Source organism: Pipra filicauda, unplaced genomic scaffold (assembly GCF_003945595.2).
Source record: "Pipra filicauda isolate LSUMZ 115617 unplaced genomic scaffold, ASM394559v2 scaffold102_size2360937_pilon, whole genome shotgun sequence".
In the NCBI taxonomy this organism is placed as follows: Eukaryota; Metazoa; Chordata; class Aves; order Passeriformes; family Pipridae; genus Pipra; species Pipra filicauda.
In genome coordinates, this window is record NW_024103463.1 from 1,979,579 (window position 1) to 2,001,621 (window position 22,043).

Sequence of the window (22,043 nt, forward strand, 5' to 3'; positions counted from 1 at the left end):
TTTTGTGTCAGCTGCTATTGAAGAAAAAAATTCAGCTGATTGCAAGAGAGTGGCTAAAGAATAAATGCAAGCTCGTTGCTTTTCTTTTTCATGCCTTTGAACAGAGATTTCGGTTGATGGCAGTGAGTTGTCTTTGCACTTCGTGCAAGAGAATCTGAAGGTGATGCAAGTGTGGCCTCTGGGGCAGATATGGTGCTTTGGCCTCTTCTGCATCCATTTGACAAGGCATCCTGCATTGAAAATATCCAGAACGGATCTCTGGCTGCCTTTCTGGTGGGATGTCACGTGAATGTACTGCATTTCTTGCCTTGGTTAGCACGTGAGGAACACAGCAAGGGCCAAAAACCCCCCCAAAGCCACACAGAGACCTTTTGCCTTCCTCCCAGTGTGTACATACCCAGCCTGTTTATCATCCTGGTGTGTCCTCCTGCTGCTGGCAGCTGTCCTAAACCCTGCCCAGCAGAACAGGTTGTGATGTAGTTGAATATTCTTCATAATGAGAAAGCCAGAAAAAAAATGACTTTAATTGGAATAAGATCGGGGTAAAATTCTCAGCCCTCCACTGCTGCCTACTTTAGCATTTTTCTCGGAAGTAACATTCATATATACACAGGAATGCAACTCACAGTAGAGGAATGGAATTAGCTGTAATCTAAGGAATGATTCTTACAGTTGCATATCACCCTATGCTGGGTAGGCACTCTGCAATCAGCAAAATAATCCTGGTGTTGTCAAGAGTTCATCTCAGTGACAATATTGTCCTTTATAAAAGAGGCTTGAGATCTAAGGCTTGGAAAAATAGTCTTGGTAAATAAAAAATGGTAAAGCTCACCAGGAAGCTTCAGGCTGTGTGGCACTGTCCTGTGGCAGGAGAGTGTGTACTCTCTCTGTTCTTAAAATCAGAATATTATTCTGAATAGCAGAGTCCTGTGGCTCTGGAGTCCTGTTTGCTACATGGAGGAGTTACAGTCAGGAGCCTCAGGAACTGTACATCAAGTCTTCCTGTTCATTATATATGAACATGGCTTGGTTTTTTTTCATGTAACCAAGTTATTCATGTTAGTTTCATGGTACAATCACAGCTATTTTTATGAGTTTCAACGTAAAACAAAGGCCTTTTAATCAGGAGAGGAAAGAAAGGTTCCAGGTGGACCTTGCAACAAGGTGGAAACATCTTGGTGGGATCTGCCTCTCCATGTGAGTGTTCTCTGAACTGTGTGTGTAGGCTCAGCACGAGCACCTGATGTTTTCTGCAACAGCAGAAAGGTTCCCTTGGTTTTCAATTCCAGCTCCTTCCAGTCAGGGATTTTAACTGGGAGCTGAAAGCATCTTGAATGATGAACCAATAGAAAAGAAACACTCAGGCTACAGGAGATGAAAGGCAGGGTGAAATTGGGACTTGGGTTTTTTTTTCTCAGAGCTATCAGAACCAGCATTTTTTTTCATCATGTTATGCTCAGTATCTATTTTTCCTACTCAGTATCTAGGTTTTCCTACAGTTTTACGTCAGAAATTCTTAGCCCTATTCCGACCTGGTGCAGCAGTGCTTGGAGCTGTGGTTGGCATGGCCAGAGGCAGCACTCCCTGAAATTCTCTTACCTCATTCCAGTGGCAGGAGGAGAGGAAGGAAGCCTGTGTTAGGGTTACTTTTGAAATGGTTTGGTTCTCCAAAAACTTCTTTCAGTGATCACAATTAAACATGTTCTTGATTGCCTCATCCCTTACTCATTAAGTGCAGGTACTACTTCAATATCAAGGCTCACATTTTACAGTTTCTTCCAGTCCTGTCACACCTAAACCTATTTGGTAACAGGTTGATTTATTCAGGCATTATTAGTGTGATGAAATTCTGCAACTATTCTATGCCCTTACCTTGAAATTTCATTTACTATCTCCTGACAGCAAAGGCTTTATTTTAAAAATTCTTCTTTGAAACCAAAGGCAATCCACTTCTTAAAATACAAACTGCTGAGATTCATCAAAAAGTAATGAATAAATTAAAAGAAAACCTGAAGTGATTGCTTCTCCTCTGATAACAAAATGGAAAATAAATGACTGTCAACACTTGGAACATCATGTTTTAAAGAATGAGAGCAGCATTGAGCTGGCTTGTGAGGTCTCCTATATTCTCAGAAGGGGCTTCATGATAGGATTGTCATTAACCACCCTGTAGTTAAGGGTGCTTTGAGCTTTTCAGTTCAAGTGGGTGTTCAATCTCACTGTTAAAAACACGGGGGAAAAAAGGTACATATTCATGATGCTGCTCCCCTGAGATGCATATTCCAGCCAGTACTTGGGCATCAGTGTGAAATGAATCCCCTTGGGTTTTATAGGAATACTGAAGGAAGTAAACTGAACTGTGTGGGTGCAAACATTGACAGCCCTGATGTGCATCATTTCTATCAGATCTGTCAACTGAGGGGTTGTAGGAAAGGCCATGGACAGACAGATCAACAATATATACATTTTGTTTAATGGAAGAACCTTCAGGGTGCTTGATTGTTGTTCCTGTTATATACAGAGAAACTTGGACACTGCAGTTCTTTTAGCTCAGCCATTGCATTGAAACTCTAAACTGTCACCTGAACAGTCTCACAATGATTTAGTGCCATTAAGAAATCTGTGAAATATAATTTAGAAGGCTGCAAAAAGAGAAAGGGTGAGGTTTGTTTCTTTACCTACATGAATCTCTGAAACTGTAACCCACCACTCCGACCTATCTGTCAGTCAGACCAGGATAACAGGGAGCAAGGATAGGACGTGGCTGAGGTGATTTAGTGCTGCACTGGGGCATTTCTAAAAATGCATATTCTCTTTTCACCGCTCTTTGAGCAGCAGACTGAAAAATTAAAGCATCAGCTGGTGTTTACCCCAAGAGCTTTTGCCTCCAGCCCCAGGATGGATCCTCAGGGGCAGAGCAATGCAGGCTGACCGGGGGCCTTTGGCCTCCAGGGCTCAGACACAGAGGTGGGAGATCCTGGATGGGGATTTGAACACACAAACATAATTTCTGACTATCACATTTCTAACTAACCCCTCCCATTTCCACTCAATATGTCCTCAACGTGCATTTTAGGCATCTGGCATTTTTCCTGTATGAGCAGACATGCTCACTGAGACAGAATAAAGAAACTCCATGAGTAGCTTCCTAGCCGAGGTGTAAAATGATGCTTCTCAGGTGACAACATATTTAAAAAAAACCCCAACCTAAATATATTTTAGGGGGATCAGACTATAAAATAGCTGCCTAATTTTCCCGTGTTCCTCAGACACAAACCAGTTTTACACCTTGAGTTATTCTGCTGTTTGACACGGCTCTAAAAGCTCATGGAAGTACCAGGTAAAGTCAGTTTATGCTGGGAGATATTTCCTGCTGTCACAGGAGGATTTCATAACAGCTGCATAACAGTGTATACAAAATATATACAGAGAATACAGAAAGCAAAGGGAAGGTACAAAGTTAGAGAAAACCCTGGACTCTAATTATATTCTTTCGGGTGAGCAACACTGATTTTTATTCCATGCATTATGGAAATAATCGATGTCAAGACACAATAGGTTTTCCCTAAGGTCCCTGCTTTATTTGGGTACAGCACCAGCTAAGCTCATTTCAGGACAGTTATGCAATACTTTTTTTTATCCTTTTCACTCCTTGCTTGGCCCTGTAAATATGCTTGATATAGAGCTGGATCATCACAAAGATTGGCTCAGCCTTTCAAAGTGACTTATTTCTGCACTGTCCACACACTTCATAAACCTCAGTTATTTTGCTTTCAGTGTATGGCACGACCTCATCTTACTGACATTGAGACTAAACTGAGAGGACCTCATTCTTGTTGGGATTTTCAGTCTGAAATTGGTTTCTTATACTGCCTTTTTTTTAAGTTGTTCAAGACATGCCCTCCATTCACCTTAAGTGCAACAGTGAGTGCTCAGTAACTTTGCACTTCACTTTGGACACCAGTTAAAGGAGGAGACCCCAGTTAATGAACATTCTCCAAGGTTGGTTGAAGTGATTTACGGACATAACGTCACACAGAAACTTTAAAGCTGGGCCATGAAAAGAACTGAATTCTCTAGAGCAGTGTTCTGCTGTCTTCACTGCAGCACATCTGCCCTCCTTCTTCTTTATCCTTCATTCATTACATGAGCTAAAATCATGGCAACAAAGGAGGCACGGGATGCTCCAGGCATCAGGATTGACCAGCTCACTTCACCTCCCTGGGCAGAGAGAAGAGTATTCCTGTTAACGAGGATTGTGTCCTAGACCTACACACAAGAAGGCCAAATTAAGGTTACCTGGGCTGATTTCATTTGCCAGCTGAATTTTTGCGAACTTTGATTTTTTAGTAAAAAATATTCCTGCTTGTTCTGTCCTGTGGGACTGTTTGTACCAACAGGAGTTATCATGCTGAGACTGCTGGGTGTGAGCTCATGGTGTGAGTCAGGAAAGCTGTTAATGAAGTGTGGGAAAGCCCCAGAGTGGGGATCAGGACACAGACAGCTCTGCTGTTCCCTTCCCACTCAGAAAATGGGAAGTGGAGGCGCTCACAGTCTCTCACTGCCAGGCCTCCTTCCTACCTGGAGAAAGCAGGCAGTACCATAAAGCTGAGGCTTGGTTATATCACTTTCTCCCTTTGGGAACAGAGCTCCATTCCATGGGCTTGGTGAACAGCCCTGAGCCAGCAGGAATGATTCCCATTCCAGGAATGGGAGGAGTGACTGTGCTGTTGTGTGGGGGTGCAAAAATGTGAGCACAGATTCTGTCCTTTGGCATTGGGATTTTTTAAATAATAGGGTATAATAAAGGTTTAGTGGTTTAATTTTAATCTTCTTTTGGCATGAAAACCTTTATATGAGATGAAGAAAAAAAAAAGACTTAGTTCCACCTTTTAAAGTAGGAGCTGATAGAAACTATAAAACACTTTAAGTCCCCGAATTTATGAATGCACACTGTTGAATTGACTTAATTGTCACTAAGCAAAGGATTTTCAAGCTACCAAGTTCATAAAGCATGAACAGGATGTTCTCTGGAATTTGCTCCTGCCAGGAACGTATTGAGCCATGTCTCCTTTCAGACCCGTGTCCTCCTTTTGGCCCATCCTGTCACCAGCTGCTGCTCTGGCTTTGCAGCTTGCTGGCAATGTTCTCTTTGTCTCTGTCCCTCAGAATTTCATTGTTCTGCAGAATTGTGCTATGTTCATTCCATGTATTTGGAAAATGTAGCAACTTCTAGGCTAAGCCAGACAGTGCAGATTCAGCATTCTCTGAAAAAAAATCAATAATGGTTTTGTGGCCATAAAGGAGATGGATGGCACCTGGATTTGGGAGTGGTGTCTACAAGAGCCCATCTGTATCCACCACAAGTTTTAACGAGAACAACTTCCCCTGAGGAGCAGTTTGGGAATGACTAAGAGTGGTGTGACCCAGACTAATACACAATTTGTGTACCTCGCCAGGTTCTCCAGCCACAGCTGAGTACTGCAGCCTGATGCTAAATGTCAAATGCCCATCAGCTGTTGGGGCAAGGATATGAAGAACTGATCTGAAATATCAACCACATGGCTTTGAAGTGCTGGCATGTCTGGGCTTGTGGCAAAAATACACCAGAGTTATTCCAGCTCTTGTATTTTTCCAGCTACTGAAAATCTTCCTAATTTTATTTCCTAATTTATTTAAATCTTCTAAATTTATTTCCCTATTTCCTACTTTGTTGATCAGTTTTTGCCATTTCAGAAACCTGAAATTGAAGTATTAATGGTGATCACAAATTAAATGTTACTGGTCCTATGAGTATACAACCCAAAAGAAGCTGTGCTGATTCTATTATTCCATGCAGTAAATAAAATTACTTTCTCCTTCCTGTTTAAACATCAGCCATAAGTTCTGATAGAATTTCTAGTGCAAGAGTATGACTGTGTGGTATGATGTGATATAGTGCAACAATATGGCTCTTCCATCTAATTGAACTTCTTTAGAATACGTGAACATTTGCTTGCAGAACAGTTTCTCATAAAGTATTTGCCACTTTTTAGGTTGAATCACTCTCAGATGTCACGATGTTTAGAGCAGACTTGTTTTCTTTGGAGGAAATAGTTATTACCTCTGGCCAGCATTTTATCTGTTTTTCTGTCTGGCTACACAGGACCTCCAGAGGGACGTGCTCCCTGCTCCTCTTCTCCAGCAGCTCTGGAGCTTCTCCCTTCAGAACACAGTTCTCCTTTGCCCCCATTTCCACTAGGACTTGCTGTCCAAGGAATAATCAGACTTGTGTGGGGCTGGTGGATGCCAAGAGGAAAGGCTGTTGCTCATCTGAGTGCCTCTCAATGCCCTGCCCCAGCGCAGTGTGGAAGAACGGAAAGGGAACGATCCTCGTGCTGATCCAGTTTCCCAGCTTTTGTCTGTGCCTCACAAGACCGTGCATTTTCAGTTGACCTCTGCTACTCACAGCTTTTTGGGAGCTTCCACTCTTGTTAAAGAGCCTGTCTGTCAAAAGCCTTTCTCTGTGCGGTTTTTCCTTACCAAGTGGTGAAACTCTGGGATGTAACCCAGCTGTGTCTTATTCAGTATGACAGGAATGGAACCATTTAAGCCACTGATGTAAATCAAATGTGATCTTAATGTTATTTCTAAACAGAAACACTCAACAGCTCCAGAGACCAAGGTCTCACTTGATCACATGTAAAACAAACACATCTCCTTCATATATTTACGAGTATCTGATTGCTGTTATTAGTCACAAAGTCATTACCTGTGTGCCCTGTATTCCCTCTTTTCCTGCTGCACAGTCATTGCCTCTGGTTATCAGTCAGGGTCTTGGTACTTCTCTGGAAAGCACTTTGATTGCTCTGCTTTAACAAAAAAACTTACAGAGATCATTTATCCCAGGAATAACCAGGAGTAGGAAGTTATTGGACTGGAAATAATAGTGTAGATGTGGGTTCTACACATCATTCTCATGGCCAAACCAGGAGTTCAAAGGGTAGATTCACCTCCAATGAGAACACACCCAGGTTGGTCAAATGCAACAAACTGCTTTGTTGGAGTGCTTTTAAAGTAAAAAAAAATGCCTATTAATGTTCTGAGATTGCTGTGAGAAGAAGAATCTGTGTCAGCCAAGGCTTCCTTTTGCTTTCCTCCGATTTAGAATTAAGTGTCTGCAACACTTTAGGATATAAATGTTATCATGATGATATGATAAAGCTACTGACTTGTTAAACTCTTCAGAACTTTTATTTGTTAATTGTACAGGGACTAGAACCATGGTTTCATGCCTAATTGGAACCACTAAATATTGCTAAAAACCTCCTTTCTCTGGATAAGTTACCCCTTCTCTTTACCCAGCTTAATTAATAAGTTATCTATGAACAGAATATTTTGTCTTTAGAATATTTATTCACACTACATTTTTTAATTTGAGTAAATACCTATCAAATGGGAATGAGATAAATGGAGATGATTTTATTTAGGTTGCAATAACACCTTATAATGCTAATAAAACCATTAAAGAATTTGCACTGGTTGAGGTTCTTCTCCAGAAATTCTGTCTCACTTTCTACTTCAATTAGGTTGAACCTGTAAAGACCAGCTGAGCTTTATACCCCTGAGAAGGAGAGGGGAATTTCACTTAAATAATAATTTTTTTTAAGGTTGTGATTTGTAAAAGGTTCCCTAGACCCTCTTAACCTGCAGAGTTGCCTCTGCAAATTCACAGCCAATAAATGCATACAGGTGATTTCTGCTCAATAAGCACTTCATGTTTTCTGTCCCCAGGTGTGGGTGGATGCTGGCACACAGATATTTTTCTCTTATGCCATTTGCTTGGGGTGCCTGACAGCCCTGGGAAGCTACAACAACTACAACAACAACTGCTACAGGTAATTCCTTCCACACTCTCGTTCTGCATTTGTTTTCAGTGATGGAAGTGTCCACACACCCAGCTTCACTCGGAATTGCTTCCATTTTCCTTTGGCTGTTTGCATGAATATTCATAAGCATTTCACAGAACAAAGATCTATAATGTTCCTCATAACTGTCTCAGAGGAAAACCTCCCCAAAATTGGGTGTTTTCATCCCTTTTGATCATATCTGACCCTCGGTGCACATCAGGATACACAATTGCATGGGAAAATACAGAATTCCAGAGGTGTATAACTGCACGTGGGTGTGTCATTTGATCTGCTTTAAAAAAAATCCCACTCAAAAACTATTATTAAAACTCACCTAAGTTGGGTCTCCACTCTGAGTGTCACTTTACCCCAGAGTTTGCAGGCCCAGAGCAGAGGGAATGGGCAGCATTTCATGGCTTATCTCTGTAGAAATCAGTGGGGGAATTGCTGATGACTTCAGTAGGTTTTAATCTTTCCTGAATTAATACCAAAAGGATATGACTCTCACAAAGTCCTCATTCCGTGTCACTGGCATGGGCAGGAATACCAGCAGTGCTTTTTTCTTCTGGCATCAGTGATTATTGAATTCATTTTCCTACAATTCCTACCAGGTATTAAAGGACACTTTGTATTGAGTCCATTATGGTCTCCAGACGGAGAATTAAAATTTCACTTTTCTGTGAAAGAAACAATACAGTCCAAAAGCAAAAGAACCCCAAACGCACCACCCCTTAAAGCCCTGAAAGTGTAAGTATTTAAATTCTAAGTTACAGTGTTACTTGGAGAGTTTTAGGAAACGCCTCCTTCTTTCCATGTTTGCTCTTCTGTCAGAGAAACACCGACCTATAGGACTGTTCAGACACAGACATACAAAACAGCTATGCTGTGAAAAGCAGAATTAAATTTATATTCTAATTACTACTTTAAAAAAAATCAAGATATGGGTTTTCCTCCTGCAATCCCTACAGTTCATTGTCTGATCATAATATTGATTTTTTTTTGCCCTCTGTTTTCCTACATTTTTTTCCTAGGGGAAAGTTGCTGTGGAAAATAATGACATGAGGTATTTTAGTGCAAAAAAAGAAATCTAAACTGCACGAGGGTCTTGTGAATTAAAGAGTCAAACCTGATTTAATTCATTACCATTGTAAATGAATTGTAAGCAAGTCACTTCGCATCTTTGAATAGGAAATTAGTTTTTGTTGTCCTTACTTAGCTTTCATTGTAACACATAAATACAGATCCTCCCTGGATTTACCACAGTTTATATTAAAAGTAACTCTTGTGAAAGGATGAAATTAGTGGCAGTGCCATCACCAGGCAGTGTTTTCCCCTCATAAATAAGAGAAAGGTGTACTGAGGTTTCCTCTAATTTTTATCAAGCTCAGAATGCTCTTTAGTTTCTATAGTTTTTATTCTTTTTGTTTTTATAGTTTTTATTTATAGTAATAAATTTTGATATGATTCCTCCGGGCTGAGTTTGCCGCCTGTCTGAAAACTTCTCTTCATGCAGGCTCTGATGCCTTTCTACCAAGGGTGCTCATAAAAAATTCCAGTGGTTCTTGGGCATTAGTGTTTTAAAGTTTATTTGTTTCACAACCGACAGATCCAGACTCCCCCTCTCAATTTTTCCTTCTCAAAGTGGCAAAAAAGGACTAAACTGCAGGTTACACACATCTGTCAACAGGGAAAAGAAACAAAGAGTTGAGGGGTTAGTAGAATTCCTGCAAAGACAAAAGAAGGATGGAAATTAAAACTGGAGATTATAGGAGTGGAAACACTGGTGGGTTCCCAGAGAACCTGCATTTGGTCTGTGACTTCTTCACTGGGGGATGAAAATGATTCAGCTGTAGTTGTGTTACATGGAAAGAACAGGTACTGGAGGTGATGAAAATGCCCTTAGGTTGCCTTTTGCCCATTCTCTTGGAGAAATCTGTACCTACCCTCTGGATATTTTGGGCCAAGGTGCTGTGGTTTTTAGGACTTCCCTGTGAGTGGAGGAATGGCTGTGATCCTCCTGTTCAGTGGGATAATCCAGCTCCAACCATTTGGACCTTCCTTCAAGAGTGAGCAGCAGACACAGACAGGGGCTCTGAAGGTGCCCAGGAGTGATGTGTCTCCACCTCCAGCCTTTATCTCCTGTTCAGGAATCAGCAGTCTCAAATGTCCTGTGCCATCATTCAGCAGCAAAAAAAAAATAAATATCTTGTTGTTTGGACTGCATTTGAAGCCTGGGAATTATCTAAAATAAATCTTATCTGCAGAAAGCAGGCTGTGCCAAGTGGAAGCATCATATGGCTGGTGAACAGCCAGCTCCACCCCACTGAAGCAGTATCTCTTTTTCCCCCCAGAAGTTTAAAAAATCCATCTTTCTGACCTTTCTTATCGACAGGTTTTCATCACATTGAGTTTTAATTTCTCAGCACTGAACTCACCAGTTTCTGAGGTGAGAGAGGCTGCAGTGAGAATCCCTCCAGAGCTTAACTCAGAGCTGAAATACACTGAGAAGGTCAGGAAGGTGGTGTTTTGCTTTGTTTTATTTCTCTGTAAAGCACAAAGGACTCTGTGCTCCTGGTTCCTTCCTTTTAGATTCTGTTTGATTGCTACTTTGCTTTAAAACATCCAAAGCCTATAGCTGACCTGGCTGGGAATAACTGCAGGATGCAATTTCATATGAAAAGCAAATAAATAACAGGTTAGAATTCTGATTATTTTCAGAAAGTATTTTAAGGAACCTATTTACCCTTGACAATAAACAGGGTTAGAGGGAGTTCAAGCAAGAAATAAGTGTGAACATCACAGGACTGGTCCATGTCTGAGTATTAATCCACAAATTTTTCATTCCTGGCATATTATAGTAATTTGTAGATGATGTGACAAATAATTTTTTTTTTTTTTTACTATGAAATGGTTATGAAAACATAAAACCTTCTCAAATTAACTGTAGCTAAAGTGATGAGAGAGAGCCAAAGCCTCTCGTGGCCCTTTGGCCACGGTTGAGCTGATCTCTCACTTTGCAGCACAGAAACGTCAGGCTGTTCCCCTGCCAGTTGGAATGTGTGTGTCTGATGCTCAGGTGAGTCTCAGCTGGTATCAGGAAGAGTTTTGGAGAGATGTGGGGCAGTGTGGGCTTGTCAGTGAAGGAACAAGATGCTGGAACTGGTCACCTCGCTTCATAAACTCACGAGATGAAGTTACAGGATAAAAATACGAAACCAGCCACAAAACAGAGAGAGAAGCAAAGGAGTTTTGCAGGAATATATGCCAAGAATTTAAAGTATGAATTGTCTCTGATTCTCAGAAAGTCCCAACAAATCTGTGACAAAGATGTGAACCATTATTGAAGCTGTGAATTTTATAGAGTCCTTTCTTCCAACTGACAGCTTGTGCAAAAACTTGCTTCAGAGCCATAGTAGGATGAGAATAAACCAGACTAAGGGATAGGCTTGAGACAGCTACAGGCTTGTCTTGTGTTTCAGTGGTTTAGGATCCTAACTTACTTTCAGACATCTGGGTTAGATCCCTGCTTTCTCAAGTACACAGCTTTCTCTCCTGGCAAATAGTCTTAATAGACTGACTGTCATGATAAATCATTCTTGCCCCATCGTCCCTCATGCCTGGAGAGCCATCTGAGGGCAGGATGAACAACCATATTTCACTGAGCTCTGGGGAAAGTCACCCTTTTCTGCAAGAATATCTTCCCTTTTTTTTAAAGTGATTTACTTCTGCGACGTTTCCATTCTGGGGAAAGAAATACTTCTTCACCTTGGCCTTGTCATTGTCACAGTTTGATAGGTAGGATGTTTGTCTGAGAGGTCCCTACACAGTCTTGGCCTTTGTTGGGCACTTTTTCAGGCATGCACAGATTTCCTAACTATCTACAATTCTTTTCATACCCACAGCTTCTTAAAAAAAGGTTATAAACCATGCTGGAGTTGTATTTTGTATGGATATATATTGCCAATATAACTGAAATAGAAGGAGCTAAGATCTGACCATAGCATTTTTTTTTTCCCCAGGAAGAAAATGATACCACTTTTATATAGTTTATAAATGAAATCGTGTCCTCTGGAATATATTATTGCAACTACTCTGGAGTTCTTAACGTCATTCTTGCAATAGTTTTACATATTTTCTAAAGATTCTGTTGGAAAAGAGCAAACAGGTTTGCAATTCCATCAGTTAGAACACAGCCAGGGTTTTATCATGGTATCCTCCTGCATGTGTTTATTCCTGGCTGGTTGCTCCCAGTCACAATATGAGTTGGGAGCTTACTCTTAATGAGCAATCTACTGTTCATTCCTGCAGCCTGGTGTTCTGTTAGTCCTGTGGCTCAGTGTTGGAAGGGAAACCCCTGCTCTGGAGATCAACAGCAGTGTTTTTTATTTATATTTTCAGAGACTGCATCATGCTCTGCTGCTTGAACAGTGGCACAAGTTTTGTTGCTGGTTTTGCTATCTTTTCAGTTCTTGGATTTATGGCTTATGAACAAGGCGTGCCCATTGCAGAAGTTGCAGAGTCGGGTAAGTTCCAAAACCAGTTTTCTGAGTTAACAAAAAATGCTCAGAGGTTGTAGTCAAAGTCCTTAGTCTGTGCCATGGCTTGTGGATAAGATGACTCGTTAGAATAATTGCTGTAAGAAGACTTCTTAACTATTCTTTTGGTCAGATATTTATGTGTGAAAAATATTAATGTGAAAAAATATTGTAGTACCAAATTGATAAAGTCAAAGAGCCACTGTTAAACAGACCTACTCCAGCTGATTATTTAGCAGTGATACATTGCTCAGTTGTGAGTGTTACATCCTCATCCTCATCTGCATTCTGTTTTCTTCCGATGAGACAGACTGAAATCCACAGACATTTTTTCCTTCTGAAAACAAAAAGTTAGAAAGGATATACAAGGAAAAAAAAGCTGTGGCTATTAAGGTAATGAGAAAACAGCTTTTAGGAGAAGCCTTTGGAAGTACTCTGAGGTCTTGCTTGATGTATACAATGCAAATACAGATTTCCAGCAGTCAGATTGCCAACACCCTCTGCTGATGTCAGTAAGCTTGTCTCTGAGGAACATACACTGAAACACTCTGTTTATTAAGCATAAAAGTTTTAGTTTTGAGTCCAGAAGGGCTCAAAGGCCCAGCTTTATGAGAAATCAACCATCTACATTCATTATTGGACTTGGACATCCAGTGGAAGTTAAGTGCTCTTTAACATATTTGTGGGTGTAACATCTTTAAACATCAGTTAAAATTCAGCAGAAGAAAAAGAAGAGGGTACTGCCCAAAAAGAAAAACAATGTAATGCTGAGCTGTTAAGGAGAAGAAATGACTCTCATGGAGTTAGACCAAATTAGCAGGCAAACTGTAGAACAATTAGAGCTTCACTAATACTCTCGTGGAAAATATTTCTCTTTTACTGAAGCGCTCAAGATAACTGGCTTATAGTGTTTTAGAAACTGTACAGGGAAAAAAAAGGTTAAAAGACAGCAGTAACTCTGGAATTTATAGGAGTTTGTAACTACTGTGTTAAATGAAAAAGCAGTAGTGCGTTAACAGGACTTCAGTGGAGTTATTGCAGCAGGAGCATCAAGGTGCTCCTTTATCAGCCTGTGATACTGCCTTGGTGCCCTGCTTTAAAGGCTGGCTGACTTCATTGAAAGCAGCTGAAAAAATGAGCAGAGGTAAATAAAAATAAGAACAGGAGAAGATGAACCAGGTGAGATGATATCTTAGCAGATCTGAGAAGTTCACAGTGCTGTTATAAAAATGTTCTATTTTGAAGATTTCTGAAAATGTGCAGCCCATGAATTGATGTTACACACCAACAGCAGCACTCAAAAGCATAGAGCAGAACAGGAAACAGCCTGTAGATATTTGCCTTGCACCAGGCATGGCTCCCAAAATTCAGCTCCTCCCACTGACTGTATTCCTGCACAAGTTGTCAGATATAGTCCTGTCTTAGGAAAAAATACAGATTCCAGGATAGGTTAATAAGTTCTGTAAGGCAATCACAGGACCACAGGCTATTTATTTGGGCAGGTTGGTACTGCTGCACATCCACCCAAAAAAGGAGAACACAAAGCACTGTGAAGTCTTAACAGAAGTTCACCTTCAAACATCTGTGCAGGACACAGGCAGAGTCTTCATCACTAATTTGACTCATCACCTGACGTTCAGACTCTGAGAGACAAAAAGTTCGTCAAGGTTCTCAGTCTTGTATTTATCCCCTCTCATCTGCCATAAAATAAGAATTGAGTTGTGGTGGGTTGACCCTCAGCAGCAGCTGAGCATCCACATTGCTGTTCACTCCCTCACCCTCCCCAGTGGGATGGGGAAGGGAACAGGAAGAGAAAATGGGAGAAAACTGGTGCATTCAGACACAGCAGTTTAATAAGTGGTGCTGTGGAAAGCCTGGCCAGCAATAGCCACAATGATGGTGTCAGTAAAGCTGTGCTGCCCTCAGCACTGCACAGGCTGCTCTGGAGGAACTGAACTCCAGCCCAGCCAGACCCACACACAAGAATAAACCATTTCCTTTCTTCTCTTCTTTTTCAGGACCAGGACTTGCATTTATAGCTTACCCTAAAGCTGTTACTATGATGCCTCTTTCTCCACTGTGGGCAGCTCTGTTCTTCATGATGCTCATATTCCTTGGATTAGATAGTCAGGTATGAAAAAAATGCTATTTAAATGTTCTGTCAGATTCCCTGGAATGTGGGTATCAGCACCCTGGGTGTAAACATCATCTAACCTGATTTAAAACCCAACACTAACTCAGCTCTTCACTTGAGAGCTTTAATTCAAGTTCCTATTTTAAATCTCAGTTATGTGATGCTGGAGATTTCTTCATGATTAACTATGAAGGCTGGTTCAGCTTCTCTCCAGCTTTCATTATTAACATGGAAATCAGTTTGAACTTAAACAAGGGTAATTAAAATTCACAGTTCAGTAAAATACCAGTGTGTCTTCTTTCCCCGTTTTTAAAGCACTTTGCAATGAATTTTGAAACTGAATATCAGATAGTGATAATGTAATTTTCTGTGATTTATTTTTACTTCAAGATACCATAGCAAGAAATGTGTAGTCACATCCTGAAACAAAGGGGCAGCATAGAATTTGTCCTTCCCATGTCACCATAAAAAATGCAAACGGTGCTTGAAGAAAAATGTAAAAAGTGGCTGGAATTTTCAGCATGCAGCTCAGCTCTTAGTATGATTGGGTTCAGAGAGTTTATCATTATATACTGCAGAATAAAGCTCACCAGTTCTTATTTTGCCTGACATTTCCAATCACTAAACTTAATGTTTTAGTAACTGCTCTTTTTCCTGATCTCACAGCTTTTTAAAAGTCTTTTTTTTTTTTTTTTAATTGAGCAATTCCTGAATTCTGCTCTTGACTGTTCCAATGAAACAGGCTTTATATTGTCTACTTTTGGGCATTAGTTTTGGTTCCTACTTCAGAAACCTTGCTCCAAAGCCCTGGCTCAGAAGCTCAGGCCTCTTGCTTTCTGCTGATGTTTAAAGACAGTGAGAGTGTTCCTGCCCTCTTTATTAGAAGTGATTGGGCACTCAACAGCTTTGTGGAACTTTTTTCTTCTGGTGAATGGAGAGAACTTCACCAAAAATCTGTTCCTTTAGCAGTGCTCGAAGGTGCATTGGCACTCTGTGTCACTCCTTGGAGTGGCAAAGATGCAGGATGCTTAGAGTGACGCGACCTTGCAACCCCACGAGTGGTTTGCACATGATTTAATTCCTATTTGTCTCAGTTTAATGAGACTGAAGTGTTTTGCTAAGGAGGATGAGCTATGAGGAAGACCAAGCTCCTCCCTCTAAGCAATTGTAAATCCAAAATTAAGAGGCTCCAGTAGGGAGATAGAAAAGATAGCAGCCCTTTATTAAAGGATATATGTGTACTGGCAGAACAACAAAAGAACACAAAAACAACTAAACAATAATTCTGCACCCAAAGTTCCCTCCAAAAATATAAAAACAGTTCAGTACTTTCCACCTTCTGGCACAATTCTAACCACAGACAGCAAGGGGCTGACTCACTTGGTGTTTTAGAGTAAGTAAATCTATGACACTATTTAAGCCACATTTGGAAGATTTAATTTTTATTTAAGCCATCTGCTACAGGGCAATTGCATTCTGAGGTAACACTAGTGTATTCAACTGTTTGGATTCGATGGTGGACTGAAAATCCATAACTTAGGAGTTTTTATTCTGAAAAATTTCTCTTCTCTGTTTGAGCTTCTACCTATTGAGCATCCCCAGGGATAATCCGCTCCCTATGATGAGAACAGAGAAGGATATTTGAAGGGTTTGGCAGCAAATCCAAATCTCAGCAGCAGAGGAGACACAGATTTCATTTGTGCTTTCCTGCCCTTTGTTGCAGTTCGTGTGTGTGGAAAGCATCGTGACAGCTGTGGTGGACATGTACCCAAAGGTGTTTCGAAGGGGCTACAGGAGAGAACTGCTCATCCTTGGCCTCTCCATTGTGTCATATTTCCTTGGCCTAATAATGTTAACTGAGGTAAGAGGTGCGTTGTTGCAGAGAGCAGGAAATGGGGTTCTGTTTATCATCACGACAGATTAAAAGGAAGAACATTTGCCACAGACAAATTTCCCTGTCAGAAAAAAAAAAAACCCTACAAAATCCTTGAGAGACTGTTCTCAGCTACTGTGTAACATCCGAAATGTAAAAGGTCCCCTCAGTTTTCCAGTTGAGCTTAGGAAATATTTTAATTAAAAATACATAGGAAATTCCATCTGCTTTGCACCAGCCAACCAAATACACTGGCCACGGTTTCTGCTGACTTACTTTGCGCAGAAACAACTACATTTGGGATGAAAAGATCGATAATGGAGTTGAAGTAAAGTGAAAAGAGAAAATAAAAACATCTTTTGTTTTTCTATCACTAGGCCAGCTCAATCAATGCAGCACATCTCTGAGCTGAAATTTTTTTGGTAAGAGTAGGGGGGGGAAAAAGGAATTTTTTTTTCCCCAAACGGACCAGGTTGTTTGCTTTGGGATGTTCTAAACCGAGAATTCCAAGGGGGTCAGTCGATCCCGTCAATTCACGATGTCTGCCAACACTGTGTTTGCAAGCCAGGTGGGGAGAGATTCTCTGGCACTTGTTAGGAGTTCAGCACTTGTTTTTATCAACAGCCTCCACCTCCCTCACTTTCCCCTCCCAGGACAGGAAGGAGAGGGGCAGGATCCACACTCTGCCCATGTTTCTCCCAGCTGGGCCACTAAGGCCTTCCTGTACCCAGCAGGGCAAAGGACCTTAGAATCATAGAATCATAGCATCATAGAATCATAGAATCATAGAATCATAGAATCAGCTGGGTTGGAAGGGACCTCTGAGATCATCAAGTCCAACCCTTGATCCAACCCCGCTGTGGTTCCCAGCCCATGGCACTGATGCCACATCCAGTCTCAGCTTAAAAACCTCCAGGGATGGAGAATCCACCACTTCCCTGGGCAGCCCATTCCAATGGCTGAGCACCCTCTCTGGAAAGAAATTCCTTCTGATATCCAACCTAAACCTCCCCTGGCACAGCTGAAGACCATGCCCTCTTGTCTTGCTGATGGTTGCCTGGGAAAAGAGACCAACACCCCCCGGCTCCCCCCTCCTGTCAGGGAGTTGCAGAGAGTGAGGAGGTCTCCCCTGAGCCTCCTCTTCTCCAGGCTGAACAGCCCCAGCTCCCTCAGCCTCTCCTCACTTGTGCTCCAGTCCCTTCCCCAGCCTCGTTGCTCTCCTCTGGACCTGCTCCAGCCCCTCCATGTCCTTCCTGAGCTGAGGGCCCAGAACTGGACACAGCACTCCAGGGGTGGCCTCACCAGCGCTGAGTACAGGGGCAGAATCACTTCCTTGGACCTGCTGGCCACACTGCTCCTGATCCAGGCCAGGATCCATTGGCCTTCTTGGCCACCTGGGCACACTCTGGCTCATGTTCAGCTTCCTGGCAATCCAGGTTCCTTCCATACCTGAGGAGCTGCAGGATGCAGTGCCCGAGGCAGCCTGACTGTACTGACCGTGCGGGGCCACCACGTGTCTCTGCTGTGCACTGACTGCAGCAACCAGCTCATCCAGGGACTGAAATTCCCTCCACGGAGATCCACAGGCCTCTGACCATGTGCTTTTCCGACTGCTTTGTTACTGAAAATGAGCACATTTCACCCAAAAGAAATGTTTGGTGATTTTAAGCACGCTATTCTGCTGTCCTCAGTACACAAGTCCTTACAACTAAGAGAATAAATGAACTAAACAAAATATATTTGCTTTAGATGCACTTTTAGGGAAAGGAAAACAAAGATGGGGGAGGAAGTGAAGACTAGGACAAAATAAAATGTTATTTTAGTGACAGGTCTTGCCAGACTAATCAGATGTCCCTGTATGATGCTCTGCATGAAGCAAATGCAGTTGAAGAGAAGTTTTAAATGCTTATATACTTTATATTTACCTGTTATCCTTCTTACCCTCATTAAGATAAATTGTCTTTCCTATGTAAAATGGGAAATCTTGAAATAAATCCCTCCCACAATGCAAGTGTTGAGCACAGCACTGAAAGACATATTAATGAGATATACAGGTTAAAAGAAATATAAACATGAAGAATTAAGAAGATGCAAGTTCTCCAAACTGACAGGAATATTCTTCGAAGAGTTTTGTGGAGTTTTTATCCTTATATTGTACTGTCTTAGTTGGTTGATCTCTAAGTTTGCAGTTTGCTCAGATGTTTGCTGAGCTTCACCATGAGCACTTTGCAGTAGAGAATCAGTTTTCTTCACTTGCAGAAAATTGTCCAAGATGCAGTGGATCCCACGAGCTCCCCAAATAGCAGTACATTCAAACTGAAGGGCTGATCTCAAGCCCCTATTTCCTTTACACAGCTCTCCGTGGAGGGAAGTCTTACAATTCCTTTCTGTGGAAATGCTCTTTGTGAATCTCCTCCTCATTATTTCAATATAGAATTTATAGGCTATAAAAGATGAAGTATCTCTCCCAAAAAGTAGTGCAATATAATTCATATAATTTTAATAGTCAGGTCAGACACAGAACCAAGCCCCTGCATCTTCATGGGCAGCACCAGTGGATGTCTGCAGCTCAATGAAATAACAGAGGAAATTAAAAGCAGGGAGGTGGGAGAGCATTTAGAAACCAGACAAATGTAGTTCTCTCCACTCCAGACTTACTGCCCTAAAGCAAGTACACAGTAAAAAAAAAACAAACAAAAAACAAAACACAAAAAACCCCCAAAAGCTTTCACAATAATAAATCACTGAGAAATGAATATTCTTTGTTCAAGAAGTAACCAACTTGAGCAGGAAGGTTGCCAGGGAACCCACAGATTGACTGTGGAACCAAAGCACATTTGCTGGTGCCAACACAATATTTTTTTCCCTTTCCTCTTTTTGTCTTCCAGGGTGGGATGTATGTCTTTCAGCTGTTTGACTCCTATGCAGCCAGTGGCATGTGCCTTCTCTTTGTTGCCATATTTGAATGTGTCTGCATAGGCTGGGTGTATGGTGAGTTGCCTGAAAATTCCTGCCATCTTCACTTTTCCTAGAAGTTTTCTATTGGTGTAAAAGCAAAGTGGAAGCCTTGTACCCTTATGGAGTGGGGCCCTCCACATTCCCATGCCCTGCCAAAAGTCAGGAATGGCTTTTTTTTCCACTCTAAATAAACAAGGGAGTGGAATAGGTGTTTATTTTTCCCCCCCCCTTGGTCCTAGTCAGGACTGACCTCCACCTTCACCGTGGAAGTCCTTTGTTGCCTTGGAGAGTAGGGGTGGCTATAAGCCTTTTTCTCTCAGGAATGGTCTCTGCAGGGTGTGTTCCCTACAATGCTCAGAATGCTCATGGTTACACCCTCAAGCAGTGTTGGCACACAAAGGAAGGACAATTTCACTTGGTAAAACATCATATGAACTGCAGATCACACATGTGCCCAGCTATCCAGAGATTCACACACAAGCTTGTAGCATATAAATATATGTATATAATACTCTTTAACTGGGGATGCTCAGACTGTTCCTGACAAGAAGCCCTTTCTGTTTGACATCTCACCCACTCCTTCCTGCTGTTCATGTTGGTCACACACAGGTGTGGGCAGCAGCCTCTCTGCCAGGAGCATGAAGCAGATGGCAGGGAGGTCTGTCAGAGAAAGGCAGCAGCTTCAGTGCTCACAGCTCTGTGTGTGGTTTTCTCCTCATTGTTTGAAAATACTGGCTGTACCACCTATTAGTCTACATTCTACATCTGCTTTTCTCTTGTTTGTTTTTTTTTGGGGGGGGGGACAGGCAGCAATCGCTTTTATGAGAACATTGAAGATATGATTGGGTACAAACCCCTGTCATTGATTAAATGGTGCTGGATGGTCCTAACTCCAGGTATTTGTGCAGTAAGTACAGAATATCCAAACGATTTGTTTTAGACATAAAGAGGGGGGTTTGTACATGTTTTTATAATTTTGTTGCTGGTAATGATTGAGAAAAAGTGCCTATTGATTTGTAGCATATATTTCAAATAAAAAACACTCAGTAGGTTCTGTAAAAATGGTTAAATGTTCTGTGAATAGTGAGAAACCTTAGCATGCCCATTCATAGGGAAAGAAATAATCCCAGAGCCCTAAACAAATATTTGCCAGTACAAGGGAGGTGTTTTTCCCTGCATGGTTAGGACACCTTGAGTATTAGCAGATAGCTTGAGCTTCTCCAGACTTGTGCTGGTTCCTTTGCTGCTCCAGCCTCCTTTCTCCTCTCTCTCTGGGTAAACAGACATTTTTCAAAGGAGACAGGACATTTTTTCTTCTAGCAAAAGTAGAAGGGGCCCAAAGCACATCCCATGTGCATGAAGAAGGGGAGGGAACTTGCCATAGCAGAAGTTGGCAGTACTGGTGCCAGCTGTGCTGATCTGTGGCTGCATAACAGGGCAAAGTCACAAAAGCAGCATGATCAAATTGTCCAGAAACTTGATCCTGAAAGCTTTCAGTTCTCCAATACACAAATGATAAGCAACTGCAAAACCACAGGTGCTGCAGCACCTGGAGATCCAGGTTCCCTTGGGCTCTGCCAGTTCATTTGCAAACTCAGGACAATTTCAGACTTATTGTCACCAGCTCTGAAATGAACTTTTAACCCAGTGTCTCCTTTAACCACTTTGGAGAAAAGTGCATGGTAGCTTTTTTATGTTTCATAAATATAAATGGTCCAAACTGCTTGATTTGACACCTGTCAAATTTAGAGGGATCTATTGGAGCTTTTGGGAGGATGAAAGCGTTGGCCTGCAGAACTGCAGAGACACACAGTGGATCGAGGCCACTTTGAAAATTTGGGCTTTCCTTTTTCATCCTGACAGGTTAGAGAGAACACAGCTTGTGTTACTTAATCACAGCTGGTTCATGCTGGCAAAGCCTAATCTTTCCTGCCCAGGTACTCTTTGCCATCAAAGTGCAGGACTTATTGTCATCAAGAGGTAAATAGGATTTAAACTTGAAACGTTGTTCGTTCCTCTGGGAGCTACTGAGATATGTTGCTTAAGCTGTACATAAAAGGAGATATTGCTGGTGGGTTTTTTTTCTCTGAGTGAAGAGTTTTGCCTCCTGAGGGAGCCTGGCCTTGCCTAAACACTCAGTCACTATCTTGTTATGCAGGCAGGGTTTTCTCAAATACCACTAATAATGTTTCTGCTTGTTTCAGGGAATCTTCATCTTTTTCCTGGTGAAATACAAGCCCCTGAAATACAACAATGTGTATATATACCCTGACTGGGGCTATGGCATAGGGTGGATGATGGCACTCTCTTCCATGGTCTGTATCCCTTTGTGGATCTGCATTAAGCTGTGGAAGACAGAAGGCACTGTCATGGAGGTGAGATATATATTTTCAGATTAACGATGCTGAAGAAAGAATGGAAAGAATGTGTGAATCCTCACGTAGGTGAGACCAGGAACCATTGAATCCGAGCAGCAAAGCCACGTCCCTGTTACAGTGGCAGCCTGAGTTAGCCCTCTCAGTCAGTGCTGGAAAGAGGGATCTGAACTTCCTCTATTTTCTTCTGAAATCCTGTTGGTTTTTTTTTTTTTTTTGCCTTCACTGACTTGAACCTGTGGTAAACGAACCAAAACTGCAGCTTTTTGGTGCTCTGTT

The 22,043-nt window shown here is 41.7% G+C and overlaps 1 protein-coding gene across 2 annotated transcripts in view; it reads left to right on the forward strand.

The window, feature by feature from the left end:
* The window catches only part of LOC113996953 (sodium- and chloride-dependent GABA transporter 3), a 96,916-nt gene that overhangs the window by 70,147 nt on the left and 4,726 nt on the right, over positions 1 to 22,043 (forward strand). For both annotated transcript variants that reach the window (XM_027738434.2, XM_027738508.2), the window contains exons 8-14: positions 7,774 to 7,877; positions 12,288 to 12,412; positions 14,443 to 14,555; positions 16,282 to 16,419; positions 19,320 to 19,422; positions 20,196 to 20,296; positions 21,594 to 21,764. In XM_027738434.2, coding sequence (XP_027594235.1) covers positions 7,774 to 7,877; positions 12,288 to 12,412; positions 14,443 to 14,555; positions 16,282 to 16,419; positions 19,320 to 19,422; positions 20,196 to 20,296; positions 21,594 to 21,764 — 855 coding nt within the window. The remainder of the gene's footprint in view (positions 1 to 7,773; positions 7,878 to 12,287; positions 12,413 to 14,442; positions 14,556 to 16,281; positions 16,420 to 19,319; positions 19,423 to 20,195; positions 20,297 to 21,593; positions 21,765 to 22,043) is intronic.